General features: G+C 53.7%; 4 protein-coding genes across 4 annotated transcripts in view; 3 read left to right on the forward strand and 1 right to left on the reverse strand.

Annotated features, from left to right (window-relative positions):
• Positions 1–1950: 1950 nt before the first annotated feature.
• DHPS (deoxyhypusine synthase) lies at positions 1951–6462 on the forward strand. Its single transcript, XM_007954415.2, has 9 exons — positions 1951–2157; positions 3584–3748; positions 3976–4097; positions 4178–4274; positions 4353–4439; positions 4894–4999; positions 5081–5184; positions 6164–6289; positions 6367–6462. Exons 1-9 carry the CDS (start codon positions 1951–1953, stop codon positions 6460–6462), a joined length of 1110 nt encoding a protein of 369 aa, XP_007952606.1.
• A 152-nt stretch (positions 6463–6614) lies between these two features.
• Positions 6615–11590, reverse strand: WDR83 (WD repeat domain 83). Its single transcript, XM_007954414.2, has 9 exons — positions 11488–11590; positions 11294–11414; positions 11107–11212; positions 10783–10831; positions 10572–10698; positions 8217–8284; positions 8014–8122; positions 7815–7929; positions 6615–6764 (listed from the first exon to the last, which is right to left on the reverse strand). Exons 1-9 carry the CDS (start codon positions 11588–11590, stop codon positions 6615–6617), a joined length of 948 nt encoding a protein of 315 aa, XP_007952605.1.
• A 362-nt stretch (positions 11591–11952) lies between these two features.
• On the forward strand, positions 11953–13014 carry WDR83OS (WD repeat domain 83 opposite strand). Its single transcript, XM_007954417.1, has 4 exons — positions 11953–12002; positions 12114–12219; positions 12755–12852; positions 12948–13014. The coding sequence occupies exons 1-4, from the start codon at positions 11953–11955 to the stop codon at positions 13012–13014; spliced, it is 321 nt and encodes a 106-aa protein (XP_007952608.1).
• A 1207-nt stretch (positions 13015–14221) lies between these two features.
• The window catches only part of MAN2B1 (mannosidase alpha class 2B member 1), a 28620-nt gene continuing 23562 nt past the window's right edge, over positions 14222–19279 (forward strand). Inside the window, 7 exon segments of the mRNA XM_007954435.2 lie at positions 14222–14380; positions 15476–15578; positions 15748–15921; positions 16269–16462; positions 17112–17244; positions 17475–17620; positions 18145–18261. Of these exon segments, the coding sequence (XP_007952626.2) occupies positions 14222–14380; positions 15476–15578; positions 15748–15921; positions 16269–16462; positions 17112–17244; positions 17475–17620; positions 18145–18261 (1026 nt within the window).

The following is a 19279-nucleotide window of genomic DNA, read 5'->3' on the forward strand; positions in this document are numbered from 1 at the left end:
AAAAAAAAAAAAAAAAAAATCAGAATCTCTCAAACAGTTTCTTAAAACTTTCCAATGGCTTCCTAGGCCCTTAGACTAAGATTCTTCCTCCTCACTTCCACACACAGGGACCTGCCTGGTCTTTGAGTTCATCTCCTATTGGCATCCTTCCTCTCTCATTCCTCATTGACCACCCTGACACCCTTGTGGTCATTCATACATTCAGCGTATTTGCTGAGATCCTAATATTCGCTGGACACTGCTCCAAGAGCAGGAAGAGCAAAAGTGAAGCAAGGCAAAGGCTTCCCTCACGCAGTGGCCATTCTAGCGGGGGTGGGGTGGGTGGACAAACAAAAGACACCTTATAATGTGCACACGCATACATGTATAGAAGCAAGGTGAGGGCAAGAAGGGGGTGGGCGGGGAGGGCTTCTTGGGGAGGTGACATTTGAGCCTTGACTGGAAGGAGGTGCTACAGAAGGAGTGTTCCAGGCAGCAAGAGCAGCAGGTGTGTTGGCCGTTGGTCAGGAAAGAGCTTGGCATATTCCAGGAGTGGCACAGAGGGTGGGGGTAGCTGAAGAGGAGTGAGGAAGGGCAAATGTGGGGGACATGGGACAAGGAGGTTGGCAGGTTCTGCAAGGGGGAAGCCACCATTAGAGGGTTTTAATGAGGAATGATGTGTCTGATTTATTTCTACAGAAGAGCTCTCTGGCCACTGCTGGGAGACATTTGAGGGGAGGAAACCTAGCATGGGGGTCATGGGGACAGAGAAAAATGCCTGGATTTGGGGCCTATTTTGTAGGTTAAGCTTAGCAGACATGCTGATGGATGCGTGGGAGCTTGAGAGAAAGGGAGACATTAAATTCAATGCCTCAGTGTTCAGCCAAATAGAGTGGAGGGTAGGGCCATTTGCTAAAAAGAGGATGACCACAGGGGATCAGGTGTAGGTGAGGAGGAAACCAAGGTGGAGAGTTTTAGGGCCTTGTGGGGATGTCAAGGAGGAGCTCTCTTTTTCCAGTAAGGTGGGTTTGCTTCCAGGCTCACGGCCTTTGCACTGGTAGTTCTCTCTCCTGGAAGCCACCCCACACACACACACATTTTCACATAGCGGGTCCTTTCTCAGCCTCTGATCTTGGATCAAATGTCACCCTTTGTGTCCTTTCCTAACCAGTGTTGTACTAGCTCTCCAATGAGACTGTGGGCTGCAGGTGTTTTGTTCACCGATAAAATGGCAGTGCCTAGTGCGAAGCCCAATGCCTAGTGTGGCCTCTGTACACTGTATAGAGAACAAATAAAGGGACTTCCTGTGGATCAGACCCTCTGCACAGTTAGGCGGATGCATGATATACACGTTCAAAGGTCTCACACTTTCTCTAGGGGAGGAAGAGGAGAAGATGACAGCTTTGGATCCCAGAGGAGGCCCTGACCAGTCCAGAAAGTCAGCAAGGATTCCTAGAGGAAGTGACAGCCACAGCTGGGGGCGGGGCGTGAGGCGCTGAAGAACTGAGGGTTATAATGCACGGGCAGGCTCTGGAGAGTTGCGAGGGCACAGCAGGGATCATTATACCATTTGACAAGAGATTCAGAGTCAAGAAAGTGTGTCTGATCCTGCCTGGTGACCCAAATCTTGTCCAAGGGCGACACCTAAGAAGTATCCTCTAGGGGGCAGACATGGACAGGGCAAGCGTCATGCAACGCGATGGGTCTCCAGCAGGTGGCAGTAAAGATAAAAAATTATTTAACTGAGGCCAAGAACAAGCGAAACAGAAAATGAAGATTCCTCACGGCTTCCGTATTACGGACAGCGTCGCAAAGATGGCTGCATCCTGTACTCCCAGCTTCCGAAGAGGATCATGGGACTGAGCAACATCCGGCCTTTTTCTCCAGGTTTCTGCCCAAACTTCACTTCCTGCGCAGCCGCCGGAGGCTTGGTCGAGTGCGGCGCTGGCTTGAGAGCGCGGCCGTAGGCGCATGGAGGGCCCTTCAGAGGGGGAGGCACCCGCAGCGGCGCTGGCTGCTGTGCTGAAGCACAGCTCGGCGCTGCCTCCCGAGAGTGCCCAGGTCCGGGGCTATGACTTCAACCGCGGTGTGGACTACCGCGCGTTGCTAGAGGCCTTCGGCACTACCGGCTTCCAGGCCACCAACTTCGGGCGCGCCGTACAGCAAGTCAAAGCCATGGTGAGGCATGGGGCGGGACTTCCCGTGCCGGGGAGGGGTGTGGTCTCCGGTAGGAACAGTGCAGTTCTTGGAGGGGGCGGGGCTTCAGTTGAGCGGGCCAGTAGATGGAGAGAGGCGGGTGTATCTTGGGCCAGTAGCTGTGTTGGGGGGAACGCCTAGTAGAAGAGTTGGGGCCTGCTTCTGGGCGGTTGTTGGGAGCTCTGGTAGTATGGTGCCTAAGGCATTTGACTGCCAACCAGAAGACTGGCGGTTCCAACCAGTCTGTAGTGATATCTGTAGTGATATCACCTCGGAAACCCAAGGAGGGGGCAGCGAGTTTTGTGTTTGGAGGCTGCTGTTAGTGTCTTCCACCGAACGCCGACTGAAAACGACCCTACCTACAAAAAAAAGAATGAAACACTGCTGGGTTGTGCACCATCCTCACAGTACTTGCTGTGCTTGAGCCCATTGTTGCAGCTACTGTCAATCCATCTCATTTAGGGTCTTCCCCTTTTTTTGCAGCCCCTTCACTTTACCAAACATGGTATTTTTCTCCAGGGAGTGGTCCCTTCTGACAACATGACCAAAGTAGGTGAGACGAAGACTGGCCATTCTCACTTCTAAGGAGCATTCTGGCTGCACTTTGTCCAGGACAGATTTGTTTGTTCTCTTAGTCCATGGTATTTCCAGTATTATTTGCCAGCACAATCCAAAGGCATCAGTTCGTCTGTCTTCCTCCTTCATTGTCTAGCTTTCATATGCATAGGATGCATAGGAGGCAATTGAAAGTACCTGGCTTGGGTTAGGCGTATCTTTGCCTTCAAAATGACATCTTTGCTCCTTAACACTTAAAAAAGGTCTTTTGCAGCACATTTGCCCAGTGCAATATGATGTCTGATTTCTTGACTGCTGCTTCCATGGGTGTTCGTTGTTGATACAAGTGAAATGAAATCTTTGAAACTTTAATCTTTTCTCAATTTATTGTGATGTTACTAAATTGGTCCAATTGTGAGGATTATTAATGAGTATTTGCAGCTGTTTCTTCTCATATTAAAGTTGACTCTACTTTGAAGTGTCATCTCTTCTCCAGTTGTATTTGGAAGCCACCTTCTTGCCTTCCAATCTGAGGGGCTCATCTTCCAGCACTGGGTCAGACAGTGTTTCCCTGCTATTCATAAAGAATTTGAGTTTGCACTTCCAGCTGGGAAGGGGACCAATTTGCAAAGGGGTTACTTTCTAAAACGGGTAAAGCCTCAGCTTATGACTTGAGGTCCAGGTGGGAGGGTGGTTGGGGCAGCACAGAGGGCCTTCCTTCAACCCACATAAAAGTATTCTTGTATCCCTGAGTGAGCAGGGCCTGGGGGTGGAGTCTTACTCTGGAATCCATCTGGGGCCCTTGAGCTGGGGTTTGGAGCCTCAGTTCAGCTCATCTGGCCCCTACATCCAGATTGAGAAGAAGCTGGAGCCACTGTCAGAGGAGGAGGACCAGCATGCAGACCTGACCCAGAGCCGCCGTCCACTCACTGGCTGTACCATATTCCTGGGCTACACATCCAACCTCATCAGCTCAGGCATCCGTGAGACCATCCGTTACCTCGTACAGCACAACATGGTGGGGACTTGGTGGGGCTGTGGCTTTGGCCTCTCTGGGTTGCAGTGGGGAATACAGTTATTATTTAAGTGAGATGGGGTGATATGTATCAATTTCAAGGAGTGAGTTTGTTTTGCATCCAAGTCCCCCTCTAAGGGTCATTAGTTGAGGGTCAGCGTTTTGGAGGGTTGCTAGGCATGAGGACAGAGTCCTCTTTCCTGGCCAACTTTGCTGTCTACTGGCTGCAGGTGGATGTCCTGGTGACCACGGCTGGGGGTGTGGAGGAGGATCTCATCAAGTGTCTGGCACCCACGTACCTGGGCGAGTTTAGCCTCAGGGGAAAGGAGCTCCGGGAGAATGGGATCAACAGGTAGGGAGACCTAGGCAGTGCTGGCTGGGGGACTGGGCCAAGGGTCCAGGTCTCGACAGCCACCTTCCTCCTGCCCTCAGGATTGGGAACTTACTGGTGCCCAATGACAATTACTGCAAGTTTGAGGACTGGCTGATGCCCATTCTGGACCAGATGGTGCTAGAGCAGAACACAGAGGTGGGGCCGGGGCAGCCTTGGGGGTAGACACGGTGGCTGCCAGGGTCAGCGCCTGCTAAAGCTGCTGTCCCCTCCTAGGGTGTGAAGTGGACACCATCCAAGATGATTGCCCGGCTTGGCAAGGAGATCAACAATCCAGAGTCGGTGTATTACTGGGCCCAGAAGGTGAGGAGCTGGGTGGGGGCAGGGCAGCAACCCTCCCGGAGAGTCAGTGCAGGCAATCAGTGCTGTTATGCGAATCACTCCATGCTACAGATAGGGAACTTGAGACACAGGACTTAAGTAACTTGTCTGAGGTCACATAGCTACCAAGTAGAGTTCTGGTATGAAGTCGGGGCAGCACGTAGCAACCTATCAGAGGCTACAAGGTCCAGCAGTCTTGAACAATAACAAGAATTTCTCTTTATGTGCTAGATATTGTCCCAAGTATTTTGTGTGGGTTATCTCATATGTGCCTCATTTGGGGGAGATGGCATTATCCTCATTTGACAACTGAGGAAACTAAGGAAGGCCCAGAAAAGTTAAGCACCTTGCCCACAATTAGGCAAGAGCAGGGGGTGCATCAGGGACAAAGACGAGGTTGCTCCCAGTGCTGAACTCCCAGCCCTGCCCTCCCCAGAACCACATCCCTGTGCTGAGCCCAGCACTCACAGATGGCTCGCTGGGCGACATGATCTTCTTCCATTCCTACAAGAACCCTGGCCTGGTCCTGGACATCGTTGAGGGTGAGGTGCTGGGGCCACTGTGGAAGGGGCATGGGAGGGTGGGCTGTGTCCAGGGCCTGACCACAGCCCCTTGTCCCCCAGACCTGAGGCTCATCAACACACAGGCCATCTTTGCCAAGCGCTCTGGAATGATCATCCTGGGTGGGGGCCTGGTCAAGCACCACATTGCCAATGCCAACCTCATGGTGAGTGGGCCTGGGGGGTGCAGACTGGGGGATGGTGCGTGTACCCAGTACACAGTAGGGGTGGCACAAACTCACCTGTGTGCTAGGCCGTATGCCACACACTGGGGAGACAGCTATGGACTAGACAGGCAGGGATACCTGCCCTCCAGGGACAGCCAGTCAGGGACATGTATGTCAGATGGCAGTAACTGCTATGGAGAAAAATAAGGCTGGGTGATGGCATGGCCAGAGATGGGGTGTTATTCAATAAGGAGTGCTTGAGGGAAGCCTATCCAAGAAATGGGGCCTGGGAGCAAAGCTTTATAGGCGCCTCCCATGAGTCATGTGGTTGTCTAGGGGAAGAGCTCTGGACAGAGTCACCAAAGTAGAAGAGCTAGGTGGCCAGCAGGCCGAAGAGTTGAGGGAGATGAGAGCAGGGAGGTGATGGGGTAAGTCATGTGAGGCCTTGTGGGCTGCAGGGAGGACTTTGGTTTTTGCTCTGAGTGAAGCGGGAGCCCTGAAAGGTTCTGAGCAAAGGGACATGCCTGGACCCAGCTCTTCCCAGACACCCTCTGGCTGCTGCAGAGGCAACAGACTGTAAAGGGGCAAGGGAGACCAGGAGAGAAGACTAAGCTGGTCCTGGACAGTGGTGGTGATGGTAGGACCTGGTGGAGGCTGTGAAGGGGGAAGTGGTTGGGTTTGGAGGGATTCTGGAGACAGCACTGGTGGCGGCTGCTGCTGACCAGATGGTGGGAGGATTGTTCACACCAGGTCCTAGGCGAGTCTGGTGAAATGATGCCCATCGTCTGTCCAGCCCTGGACCCCTCACTTTGCTCAGGCAAGGGTTTCTCACCTGGGAGCAAAGGACGCTAAGGGCTTCCTTCTTCAGGAACATATCCCTTAGCCACAAGCCCCATCCCTCCTGCGTCTCTGGCCATGGTGGTGTTCATCTCTCTGTCTCCTATGATTGGCTCACCTCCTGCACTGCTCCTCTCCACAGCGGAACGGGGCTGACTATTCAGTCTATATCAACACGGCCCAGGAGTTTGATGGCTCTGACTCAGGTGCCCGGCCAGATGAGGCGGTCTCCTGGGGCAAAATCCGGGTGGATGCACAGCCTGTCAAGGTGAGGGCCTGCTGGTGGGTGAGGGTCTCTGTGGCTGTGGCCATGGAACCCATGGCTCACCTGGGTCCACTCAACAGGTTTATGCTGATGCCTCCCTGGTCTTCCCCCTGCTTGTGGCTGAAACCTTTGCCCAGAAGGTAGATGCCTTCACGCCTGAGAAGAATGAGGACTAAGCAGCTGATGCCCCAGGGAGGCCTCACACCTCTATTTATTAGTTTGAAAACCCAGCCCCTGGGCCCTCCCTGGTCAGCACTGTGTCCAGAATAAATGGTCTCAGGTTTCCTTTTGAGTCTGTGTCTGGCTTTGGGGGAGGTGCCCCCTGACTTCAGCCAGCTCCACCTTCAGCCTTGTAGGCCTCCTCCCGCCAGCACTGGATGCTGCCCCCCATGGCCGTCAGCAGGCAGGGCTCAGTGGGGTGGAAGGCCAGCGACTGCACCACGCCGGATCCCACAGGCAGGGCCAGTACGAGTGCACCCTGTGGGGCAAGGGAGTGGGGGTGGTTATTAGTGGCCCTCAGGTTCCCCAAGCTTTTCCTCCTTCAGTTGAGCTGCCACATCCAGTCACACCCCTCCTCTGGCCTTCAGAGGTCTACCCTAACTGCTCTCCAGACACACAAACTTCATCTGTCCAAAACCGAGCTCCTAGTAGCACCATCCGGCCAGGTGCTCAGGCCAAAACATCTTGGAAATCTCCCGTTTCACTCCTCTTTGCAGTTAATCCTGTTGGCTCTGCTTTAGGACATGTCCAGAGGCTGTCCAGACTGCACCTTCATGGCCACCGCCCTGCTCCAGCTTCCCCGCCCCCTGCTGCTGTCCAGGCCCCCTCCGCGTGTCTGCAGCCTCAGTGCTTCTCGCTTCCCTCATCCTGCAGTCTCAGCGTAACCTGTGCATTTCCTCAAGTAAACCCCAATTCCTCTTTCCATACCCAAAAATGTTCTCCATGTGATCTCCTCCAGGGTGCCTTCATGTCGGGCCCTCAAGAAGTGGCACATCTGCACTCTCCGTTTAGTTTCCACAGTGAGAGCTGGTCCCTTAAGTCTCCAGGGTCTCCCAGGTCCTTCCACCCTCTTAGGAGACCCAGTTCTCCTGGCCAATCCCCAGGGCTGACGCTGCCTTCCTTGAAGCTCCTTAGCCCTGGTGGTCCGAGCTGGAATGGCCTGTTCCCACCTGACTGCCCCATCAGTCTGGGATTCCCCAAGGACAGGGCTGGGAACCATGGCATTGCTCAGATGTAGTTCAGGATTCCTGAGCAATTACAGCCTGTCTCACCCTGTCTGTCCCAGCTCTTCAGCGTGGCATCCACAGCCCTGCCTGATGTGGTTCTGCCACTGTGACTTTGCTCTGTTTCCTACTGACGTGTGTTCAACCTCCAGGCTTTAGCACACAGCTCTTCCCTTTGCCTGGGATGCCCTTCCTGTGCCACCCTTCAAGATCCAAGCTCTAACATCCATTATCTTTTTCAGACTCGGGAGTGACTGGGGTAAAGATGGAATGTGTGTGTGTGTGTGTGTGGGGGGGTGGCTCACCTCCACCAGGTCCCAAAAGAACACCTTGCCATCCTCAGAGCAGCTGACCACGTGTGTGTCACGCTCGCTCAGGCAGCAGTCCAGCTTGTACTTCTGGTTCTTGTGGCCTGTGTACCTGGAGATGGGCAGTGGCAAGGGAGCTTGGGCCTCATCAGGGGCAGGGGTGGCGGGAAGGGGCCCCACAACCCAAAGGACTCACTCGCCCAGCAGCTCCCCCGTGTCTTTGTCTAGAAGCCGCAATGTGGAGTCTAGGCTGGACACCAGGGTGCACTGCCCGTCCCGGCTGAAGCAGATGCAGGTGATGGGGCCTGGGGGGAGGGGAGGGCTTGTGAATGAGTCTGGGGTCCCCTTGTCATGCCCTTCTCTGCCCTGCCTGCCCCACCAGCCCTGGGCCACACTTACTGCCCACGTAGTCTGAGAAGAGATGCCCAGTCCTCAGGTCATAACGCCTCACCCGGCCGTCCACGGAGCTGTAGGAGAAGATGGATTGAGCTGAAGCAGCCTTGGTTTCCCTGACTCATCTCTCTTTCCTGCGCTAGGGTCCTGAGGGCAAAGCAGGGCCCGCTCTTCCTGTGCACCCTTCACCGCCATGGGAAAATGTGCTGAAATGAATTGAATTCATCAGGGCGACTCTGAGGCTTTTGAGACTCAGCCCCATCAACCCCACTCCATCCCTTTGGCTTCTTGTCAGTGTTTTAGACCAAACCCTTGGAGTCCTTCTGGATCCTCCTTTTCCTGCACTCTTCTAGCTCTTTCTGCAAAGTACCCCCAGAATCTGACTGCTCTGGTCTCCCTGAATCTACCCTGAAGACCCCGTGGTCTCCTTGCCACAGCCACCAGAGGGAGCACTTTTGAAAGTAATCACTTGGAGCCAATGCCTCTTTCAAACAAACATGGATTCCATTATTCTCAGAAAAACATCCAAATTCTTCCTGTGGCCCTTCAGACCCCCTACAGTCCAGCTGCTAACAACCCCCATGCTTACCTCTTGCCCCTTTCCTGTGAGGCATCCGCCGTTGGGCCGCCCCCAACATGTCCCTCCCTACTGTGGTGCTTTTATACTTGCTGTTCCCCAAGACCTCCCCCCGGGTGGCTTCTCCTCCTTTAAGTCTCAGCTTTTACGTGGTCTTCCTTGCCTCCCTAAACCAAAAAATCAAACTCACTGCCATTGATTCGATTCTGACTCACAGCAATCCCCTTTGGGTTTCTGAGGTGGTAAATCTTTATGGAAGTAGATCGCCCCACCTTCCCTCTGAGGAGTGGCTGGTGGGTTTGAACTGCCATTCTTCTGGTCAGCAGTCAAAGGCCTTAAGCACTGTATCTCAAAAAAAAAAAATAAACCAAAGTCACTGCTGTTGAGTGGGTCCTGACTCAGCAACCCCTCCTTGTGTTTCTGAGATGGAATCTCTATGGAAGTAGATTGCCTAATCTTCCTTCTGAGGAGTGGCTGCTGGGTTTGAACTGCCAGCCTTCTGGTTAGCAGTCAAAATGCCTTAGGCGCTACACCACCAGAGCTCCCTTTTGCCTCCCTGATGACTAAAACACCCTCAAGTTAATTTTTCAGACAATCCCATCTTTTTTTGTCACACCTCTGTTTGAATTAAAGTAGTTGCACTAATTTGTTTAGATTGTCTGCCCTACTAGGGGAGCTTGCCAAGGGCAGGAACCAGGTCTGTCTCATTCTCAGCCCTGTTCCCAGCTCCCAGACTGGGCCTTGGATCCTGGACGAATGAGTGGAAGGGTGAGTCAGGCCGATCATGGCAAAGGGCTAGGCCACGGCTCATAAGGCACTTGGCTGGCTGAGTGTGGCTCCAGAGCCCAAGGGGAATGCAATGTCCTCATCCCTAATGGAGACACAGAAACAGCCATTTCCTCACAAGGGCATCAGGAGGATCTACTGAGATGATTTAAATATGTACAAGCACCTCCTCTGAGCCAGGTTCTATGTGGCACCCTGAGACATAGTTGTGACCAAGGCAGGCATAGTTTCTGCCATCACAGAGCTGGCACTGATGGAGAGTGATATAGAGAGGCCTCCCCGCGGAGGTGACATGTAAAGTGGGACTTGAAGGATGGGAAGGAGCCAGCACATGCAGTACTTCGGGAACAGGACCGGCCACACAGGCCGGGTGACCCAAACTCCCACTGTGAGGGGGATGGCATTCCCTTGGGCTGTGGCAACACTTGAGTGGCCTGGCATAGGGAATGTTTTTTAATTGCTTGTTTTCTGCAACTAGACTATCAACCCTATGTGGACAAGAATTGCCCTCATTTATTCTCTGCTATATTGCCAGTAGGGGCTCTGGTAGCGTAGTGCCTAAGGCATTTGACTGCTAACCAGAAGGTTGGTGGTTCAAACACACCAGCCACACTTTGGAAGGAAGATGGGGCAATCTACTTCTGCAGAGATGCCACCTTGGAAACCCATAGCGAGGGGCTCTCTATGAGTCGGAAACGACTTGATGGCAGTGAGTTTGATTTTAGTTTGGTATGTTGCCAGTGAATAGGAAAGTGCCTGGTATACAGTAGGTGCTCAAATACATTTAGAGTAAGTAGCAGAAGGGTAGACTAGGCAAGGGAAGAGCAACTGCAGAGGCCCTGAGGTAGGAGCATGCCTAGCATGTTTACGAGAAATGAAGCCTACAAGTGCGTAAAGGCTGAGAGGTCAGCAGGAGCCAGACCTTGCTGTGAGCTGCAATGCGGAGAGATGTTAATTTAAGTGCAGCAGCAGCTAGGCTTCCCAGGGGCTCCACTCACCCTGCCAGGACTTCATGGTCCGACACCTTCACACTGGATATGCCATCCCTGGCCTCATCTAGTGTCTGCGCTGGCTCAGGCCTCCTGGAGCGGCAGTCCCAACAGCGGACGCTGGAATCGATAGAGCCTATGAGGCCAGCAGGAGGGTGCAGTCAGGTTTCAGACAGTGGGAGCAGCCCTCAAAGCCCTCCTGCCTGGGCCCCAGACTCACCAGACAAGATCACTGTGGCCTCTTCGTTGAACTGTACCGTGCTCACCTTCTGAGGAACAGAAACTGCCATTCAGAGGGGCTGCTGGGCTTTGGAGCCTTGGGATAAAGGCAGGGTTCTCCGTACAGGTAAAAGCAACGGCAAACGCTAGGGGGCACTGGAGGTGGAAGGCTTTTGGTGAAGTGCAAGGGGAAGACTGGGTGTTTGCCGGACCATTTGGGGAAGGCGAAGGAGCCTTATGCTGTAGCAGGGGTTGTGTGTGTATTTGTCCCTGTTATTACCTACGCCACCCACACTCTAATGAGGCTCTCCTTGAATGCACTCACCCCCGCGTGGCCCCGAAATTTGCGTACGACCTGTCCTGACGCTACATCCCACAGCACCACGGCCTTGTCCCCGCCGCCGGAGCAAAGACTGCTGTTGTCAAAGGAACTGGAGGTGAAGGCAGAGACTGTCAGCGTCGACCACTGATCTCGGCCCCTGCGCGCCAATGCCGCCGGGCCCTTGGCTCACCTGGCTGCGTCCAGCACCTCATAGCCATGGCCGCTGTATGTCCGCAGTAGCGTGCCCCGCAGCGGGTTCCACAGCTTCAGAGTCTTATCGCTGCCGCATGTCAGACAGTAATTGCCATCCACTGGGGAACACCAAGCAGGGGTTACAAGGCTTCAGGAGGCGGGGGGAGAACCCGGAATGAAGGAGGCACTCACCGTTAAACCGCACAGCTCGCACCGCCCCCTGTCCGCAGTCCAGTGTCTTCAACCTTTTCTGCGGCAACTCTGGGGCCCGCGGCTTTGGCTCAGGGAAAGCCATATCGCCGAGGTCCCTATTAGCCTCTAATGAGGTTTCTGATGCCTGAGAACCCACTCTTGGGTGCAACCTTATTATTGTGCCGCAAGGCCTACTTCCTGTTTCTCACTTCAAGTTCAAAATTTCTTTTTGGACAAAGATGGGAATACTGAAGCTCGCTTTCAGGATTTTTCCCTCTTCTCCTGTCTTCAAGGAGCATTTCTGACCTCGTCTAGTGCCCGGTCCTCTGGTTGGAGGAGTCCTAGTCCCTGCCTCCAGGAACGGAAGCAGAAGACTGCGTGTGTTACTCGAAAAGCCACCCCCAGTCTCACGCCGGAAGCTGCAACTGCACAGCGGAAGAGGCGCGCCCCAGTTGTCCCCTCGCTATGTCTGCGAACAGTATGTCAGACCCACGGAGGCCGAACAAAGTGCTGAGGTGAGGTCCCTGGCGTGATGACGACGAGGCTTGGGTTGTGCGTAGGAGTTGAGGGACTCATCCATTAGGGGGGCGGGACTTGGGCTCCCCTGACCTTTGAGTTTGCCGTAGGTACAAGCCTCCGCCGAGTGAGTGTAACCCGGCCTTGGACGATCCGACGCCGGACTACATGAACTTACTCGGCATGATCTTCAGCATGTGCGGACTGATGCTCAAGGTGGGCGGGCTCTTTCTCAAACCACGACGAAAGACAGGCGCTGAAGGGGCGGGGCCTGAGCTTGGCCTGGGGCCAGCGCGAGAGTACATCTGGTACTCCGGTTACCTGCAAATCAGGATCTGAATTTAGCCAAGGGGAAGGGCTGGGATGGCTCTGGGTCTGAAAAGACAGGGCAGGAGTGGATACTGAGGTCGGTCTCAGAATGGGGCCAGACTTAGAAGCAACTTGGAGAAGGCTTATGTCTAAAGGATGGGATCCTTAGCGTGAAGGGCACTTCAAGGACCAGTTTGCGTGGGTCTGAGAGGATGTCGTAGGGTCAGAATACAGGTTAGGGAGTAGGATCGGGTACTTGGAGTAGGATATGAGTGGGCGGGACCTGACGGACTCCTGGAGACAGGCGTGAGCTATGGCAAATGGCTGGAATCAGAGTGTTGGAACCGCTGCCTGAGAATGGAACACTGAAACTGAGGCTTGCAGGGGCTCACTGGGGTGTCTCTCACTGACCTAACCCACACATCCACTTACCCCACCACAGCTGAAGTGGTGTGCTTGGGTCGCTGTCTACTGCTCTTTCATCAGCTTCGCCAATTCCCGGAGCTCAGAGGATACCAAACAGATGATGAGTAGTTTCATGTGAGTTGGACCAGAAAAAAGGGGACCCTGAGTAGGGGAAGGAGAGACTTAAGCCTACTTGTCCTGGGCCTTAACTGACACCTCTTCCATCTCAGGCTGTCCATCTCTGCTGTGGTGATGTCCTATCTACAGAATCCTCAGCCCATGACACCCCCTTGGTGATTAGAAGATTAGAAGGGTCACATCCTGGATCCCCTCTATCCACCTTCCCCAGGCCTGGCCTTTGGCAGCTCAGCTTCCTGCCTTCGGCTCTTGTCTTGGGCTTCCTTGGGTGAGGTGGGCTTGGGGCTCTCAGCTGAATGGAAGAACGTGGCACTTTCCCTGAGGCCTACCTCTGCGAGGGTGAAGGTGAACATGCTAGGCTTACACCTGTGCCCTCCTCCCTCACCCTGCCTGCTGCTGATGGAAATGCTGTCTATGTTTCTGGGCACTTCCACTTCCTTTCTTGTTGAAATCAGTTAATAAAGTTTTTCCACTTTAGCCCTTCACTGTAATGTCTCCTGTGCTATTGAGGATGCCCCTCCCAGTGGGGGAAGGTCTGTAGCCTGGAGTGGAGGCCCTGGTCTAGAGCTTTCACATAGTTTATTCATGTCACAAGCCTCCTGTCTGAAGTCAGGAGCCAGAGATAAGGACAGTGACCTCTCCTCTGGCAACTCAGCAGATAGGCCTGCTGACCTGAGGAATCTGGGGTTTGGTTTTCTTAGCAGGGTAATGGGAGAATGTCTGTAACCTGGTTGGAGTAGTAGGAATTAGGAAGTGTGTCAAAGGCTCAGGGTCTTCCCCTACCTGTTAGGCCTCACTCCACACATAGATATTCGACACCAGAGGACCCAGGGAGCCCCACCAACCAGGCTGGGTGCCTCCCATCCCTAGCACTCCAAGGACAGTTTGTTTTCCCAGCGCCTAATCCCCACTGACTGAATAGGATCCCCATTAACCTCCGTTGCTGGCCAATCTGGATCACTCCATGACTCCATCCCTGAAGGTAGATGGGACACTTCATAGATCCCATCCATGCACGTGCGCGGGCACACACACCTCAGCATACCGGCCAGGCCACTCGTAGGAAAGTCTGAAACTTGCCCCTATGAGGGCAAAGGGTCATTCCGAGGCCTCTTTAGAGCCAGCTCACACAAAACCAGCTACCCGCGGGCAAGACTTATCTAGCGCCGGCCGCCTGACCGCCTGACGCTCGGAGCTATGGCCTCATGAGAGTGCACCCAGGCCTACAGCTTCAGTCTCGTGAGGTGCCAGTCTTCGTTCTAGCCCCGCCTCCGCCTCCGCCGATTGGCCGGGCCAGGTTCTGGGGGCGGGACATATGCCCTGCCTGGGTCCTGAAGCTCTGGCAGGCGGCAGTGGAGGCTGGGCGATGAGCGGGGAAGCGCGGGCAGCGGGGGTTGGCGCTGGCGGAGGCAGGCGCGCGGCGGGGCTTTGGATGAGCTACTGCTCGCCGCAGCCGCTCGGATCTCTCCTCTTCCTCTTTTTCTTGTTGCCGACGGTGCTCGGTGTTCGGGTCTCGCGTTACGAGGTGAGTGGGGCCCGCGGGCGGAAACGTACTCGAGCCAGAGTGAAGACCTGAGCACGGTCGAGAGGTGTGAGTGGGCCTGTTTGGTGGGTCCTAAGGAATAGTTGCGTGTTTTGTGTCACTGAGAAGTTTGCACCTCTGAAGATGAGCTTTGCCCTGACTGGACGCCTCTGCCTATCGGCTTGCCTGGACTTTGCATGCACGTAAATGTGTGCGATTGGAGGTGTGAGTGTGGTGGGGGGGACTGGTTCAGAACTAGGACTTTGCAGTCAATCTGCCAAAAGTTCCCGTTTCTAATTGGCTCGTCCACTTCCTTGCTGCGAGACGGTGGGCAAGTCCCATGATGTCTCTGAACCTCAGTATCCTCATCTGGAAACGGGACAATATTGCACTTACCTCTCAGGGTGGCTGCCTGGCATTTACAAATGCTTAATAAACATTAGCTACTGATTAATTAAACAGATGATTAAGCTGGTAACCAAAAGGTTGGAGGATTGAGTCCACTCAGAGGCTCCTCACAGAAAGAAAGTCCTGGTGATATTTTTGAAAGACAACCCTACGGAATGCAGTTCTACACTGACACACTTGGGGTCAGGGGTCACGAGGAGAATCCACTCCATGGGAAGTTATTTATTTATTTATTTTCTGTAACTAATATTACTCAAGGAGCTCTGGTAGCATAGTGCCTAAGACACTTGACTGCTAACCAGAAGGCTGGCTATTCAAACCTATCAGCCACTCCTTGAAATGAAGGTTGGCCAATCTACTTCCGTAGTGATATTGCCTTGGAAACCCAAGGAGGGGTCACTATGAGTTGGACTCGATGGCACATAACAACAACAATATTACCCTGTGAGAGCTGCTCTGTGGGGTTGTGTGAAGTGAGAGTTGTATCTTGGTGACACATATTAGTGTGTCCTCCCTGGCAGAGGCCGGGCCCGTTCTGCATACAGTTAGGGTCAGGTCCCACCTTATGTTCATTCACTTGCTAGATCAAGGCTTATCTTGTGCCTGCCCCCATCATGCCTCTACCTTGGAGTTACTGACGTGTGTGTGTGTGTGTGTGTGTGTGTGTATGTGTTTGGGGTCCCTGTGCAGACATGTCCCAAGGTGCAACCGGACATGCTCAACGTGCACCTGGTGGCCCACACCCATGATGACGTGGGCTGGCTCAAGACGGTGGACCAGTACTTTTACGGCAGTGAGTAGAGGGTGGGGATGGGTACCAGGGACTTCCATTGTCCTTAAGCCCCTCAGATCCCCTGTGAGCCCTGGACCTTGGGGTGGGACAATGCCCAGCCTGGGCCCCTGTGTCCAGGGGTGTTCTCCTGGGTCCTTCTTGCCCTGATTGCCTGATTCTGTGCCCATAGTCCGCAATGACATCCAGCATGCAGGTGTGCAGTACATCCTGGACTCAGTAGTCACAGCTCTGCTGGCCAACCCCACCCGCCGCTTCATCTACGTGGAGATCGCCTTCTTCTCCCGATGGTGGCATCAGCAAACAAAGGCAACACAGGAGACTGTGCGGGGCCTGGTTCGCCAGGGTGAGCCTGCTCTCAGAAAGTGAAATGAGGAAGCCTAGCTCAGCTTCCGTTTCTGCCACCCTGCCTTCTAATATTATATCCATGCCACATGCAGGCTGTGCCTGCATGTGGTCTGCTTGCTGGAATTTCACTTTATCTGGAGAACTCCTATGGATCCTTCCCAGTGGATCCTCTGGGAAGCCTGCTACACAGGGGCCCTCTGTCCCAGAACTGGCTACACTGGCATAGGGGTCACCCCTGTTCTCCTTCTAGGCCTGAGCATGCAGTCCTCCCATCCCCCAGCATCACCCACCTGGCCCTACTCCTGGCCCTGACTCCTGACCCTCACTGTGTCCCTTCTGGCATAGGGCGCCTGGAGTTTGCCAATGGCGGCTGGGTGATGAATGATGAAGCTGCCACCCACTATGGTGCCATCGTGGACCAGATGACGCTGGGACTTCGCTTCCTGGAGGACACGTTCGGCATTTATGGGCGCCCCCTTGTGGCCTGGCACATCGACCCCTTTGGCCACTCACGCGAGCAGGCCTCACTGTTTGCACAGGTGCTACTTTAGACTTCTCTTGGATTCAACCCCTTACTCCCTCTGATACTTCCCATGGCCACTCAAACTCACCTTTTCACTGATCCCACACTAACTAGGCCGTACCCCTGGCCCCTTGAGGCCCTGCCCCTTGGCTGAGCTGTGACTCCCTATCTTTTCCCGCTCTGGCAGGAGCCCCGCTGGTGACCCAGCCCCAAGCTGATGTGACTCTATGCCATGCTTCAGCCCCATGTTGTTTGCTGTGATCCCAGCTTCTTCCCAAGCTTGGTGGCAGGTGTAGGCCTGCCTAGCTTCTAAGCTGGCTTCATCAGCTGTGTCCTGACCTTATCGCCTTTCTATGCCCTGACCCATCCCTCTTCAGGCTGCAGAAGAGGGAAGGTCTCCATGAATCAGGCCTGGCCCCTATCCACTGTGCAGAGTTCTCTCTCCCAAGGATGAAGGGGGTGGTGGGTTCCCGCCCCCTCCCTGCTCTCCTTCAGTGGTTCTGACTCTTTCCTAAGCTTGGAAATGGACTAGAGGCCTCCCTACTTTCAGACCTGCTTTCTGCCTGTGCTCTGACCCACCTTTGCCAAGCTGGGTTTGGGCTTGGTTGGTGATAAGAGAGTTGGGCACTGGTTCAGACTGCCTGCTCCTGTGCTCTGACCCTCAGATGGGCTTCGATGGCTTCTTCTTTGGGCGCCTGGATTATCAAGATAAGAAGGTTCGGGAGAAGATGCAGGAGATGGAGCAGGTGTGGCGGGCTAGTGCCAGCCTGAAGCCTCCGGCTGCAGACCTCTTCACTGGTGAGCAGATAGAGGGTTGACGTCATGGTTGTGTGACCTGTGCACTTGACTTAATGCTCTGCTGTCACTGTCTTGAAATTCTTAATAGTTTATGAACAAGAGCCCAGCATTTTCATTTTCCTTTGGGTCTCATAAATTCTATTTATAATTCAGGTGGGGGATGGTAGGCTTTGACTCCTATGGCAGGCTTAGGGTACTGGGCTACCCCCTGACCCTCGTGTGGCCTGCAGGTGTGCTCCCCAACTCGTACAACCCGCCAGACGATCTGTGCTGGGACACACTTTGTGATGACAAACCCGTGGTGGACGACCCCCGTAGCCCTGAGTACAATGCCAAGGAGCTGGTCAGCTATTTCCTGCAGTTGGCTGCTGTTCAGGTAACCCCAGAATTCTGAGCACAGGACTAGTGTCGATAATTCAGGGCCCTTCCCACAACCCAGGAATTTCCTAATACTTTCTCACAGCCCCGTGAAGAAGGTAGCATCCCCTTCACCATCACCATGTTGTCCTGGATTTGGGTACCTTCCTGTTTAGAGCGTGCAAGCCCTTTCGCCAGTGCACATGCTCACTATGACCATGACACGGGCTGCCACGATGCCTTCATGCCCTCATCTGTGTGGTCAGCTCACAGAAAATCATGAATAACTGTTGACTATTCTTATGTGTGTGTACCTATGCTGCCACATGCCACTGTCCACTGTTTTAAAATTTTTTTTTATTAACAGACTTCATTTTTTAGGATGGCTTAAGGTCTACAGCAAAGCCATACGGTGTTCCCATAGACTCCCTGCCCCTCTGCACAGTTTCTTCTTTTATCCACCCTTGACTGCTTATATACCCAGCTGTACACAGTGGGTGGCCCAGAACACTTAGCCTGAGGACTCCCCTTTCCTACCTGCAGGGCCGGCACTACCGCACCAACCACACCATAATGACCATGGGCTCGGACTTCCAGTATGAAAATGCCAACATGTGGTTCAAGAACCTTGACAAGCTCATCCAGCTGGTCAACGCCCAGGTCAGTGTGCCCACCCGTGGTACCTGTGTGCTCGTGTGTGTCTGTATCCCTGTGCTTTGAGCCATAGCTCTGTCATCTTCTTTCACGTCCTCTCACCTCTTCTGTCTTCCTTTTCTACTTTTACAGGCCCCTGTGATTGCACTGGGCCCACCTGGATGGTCCAGGATAATCTCCCTATTTTAAGGTCAGATGATTAGCAACCTTATTTTCATCAGCAACTTTGTTTTTGTTTTGCCAGGTAAAAACGTCATGGCAGAGGTGTCAGACCTCCTTGACTAACTTCACAAGGGAATCAGCATCAGCCCAAGGTTGATGCCCATGAAGTGGAGGTCAGACATAACTCCCCTCTTCAATCTTTTACCAATTCTGACACCAGGCATCCCTCCTTTGGCACTCTCGACTTCTCTGCTGACTTCAATAATTCATTGCAATGGCCACACAGAACTCACAGACTACACTCACAGTTTATTAAGGAATTTACAGGTTACAATTCAGGAAACAGTTCTTTGATCAGGATAACCTCTTCTCAGCTATGCCTATAGGCAGGTCTCTATGTGGCCCTCAGCCCCTTGGCCCAGCCTCTGCTCTGCCTGGGCAAGTGTTACAAAGCTCTTTACCTCTCCCTGTAAGTGCCCAGAGGCACTGTACTCCACCAGTAAGCCTCAGCCCAAAGGCACTCAGTTCTCTAGCTCTGTGGTTTGGCAAGCCTAGCTCCACTGACAAGTGCCTGACACCCTACTTTGCCAGCAAACCTAATGCTGATGGTTCTCAGCTCCCTCCCTCCCTGGGTTGGTACACCTGCTGTAATCACCTTACTCCATGGGCCAGGAAGCCCACTGAGCTGCCTTGTGCCACTTTATTGGTTCTGTTTTCTCCACTCCTCTGCTGCTGCTTCTCACCATCTCTCTCTGTCTCCAGTGTTACAGCTCTCTCTGTCTCCTAGACCTAGGAGGTTCTCAGCACAGGGATCCTGGATCCACTCCCATCTCTTCCTTGGTGGTAGTGAGACTCCCCTTTT

Source organism: Orycteropus afer, unplaced genomic scaffold (assembly GCF_000298275.1).
Source record: "Orycteropus afer afer isolate SDZICR_OR568_19922 unplaced genomic scaffold, OryAfe1.0 scaffold00460, whole genome shotgun sequence".
Taxonomy (NCBI): domain Eukaryota; kingdom Metazoa; phylum Chordata; class Mammalia; order Tubulidentata; family Orycteropodidae; genus Orycteropus; species Orycteropus afer.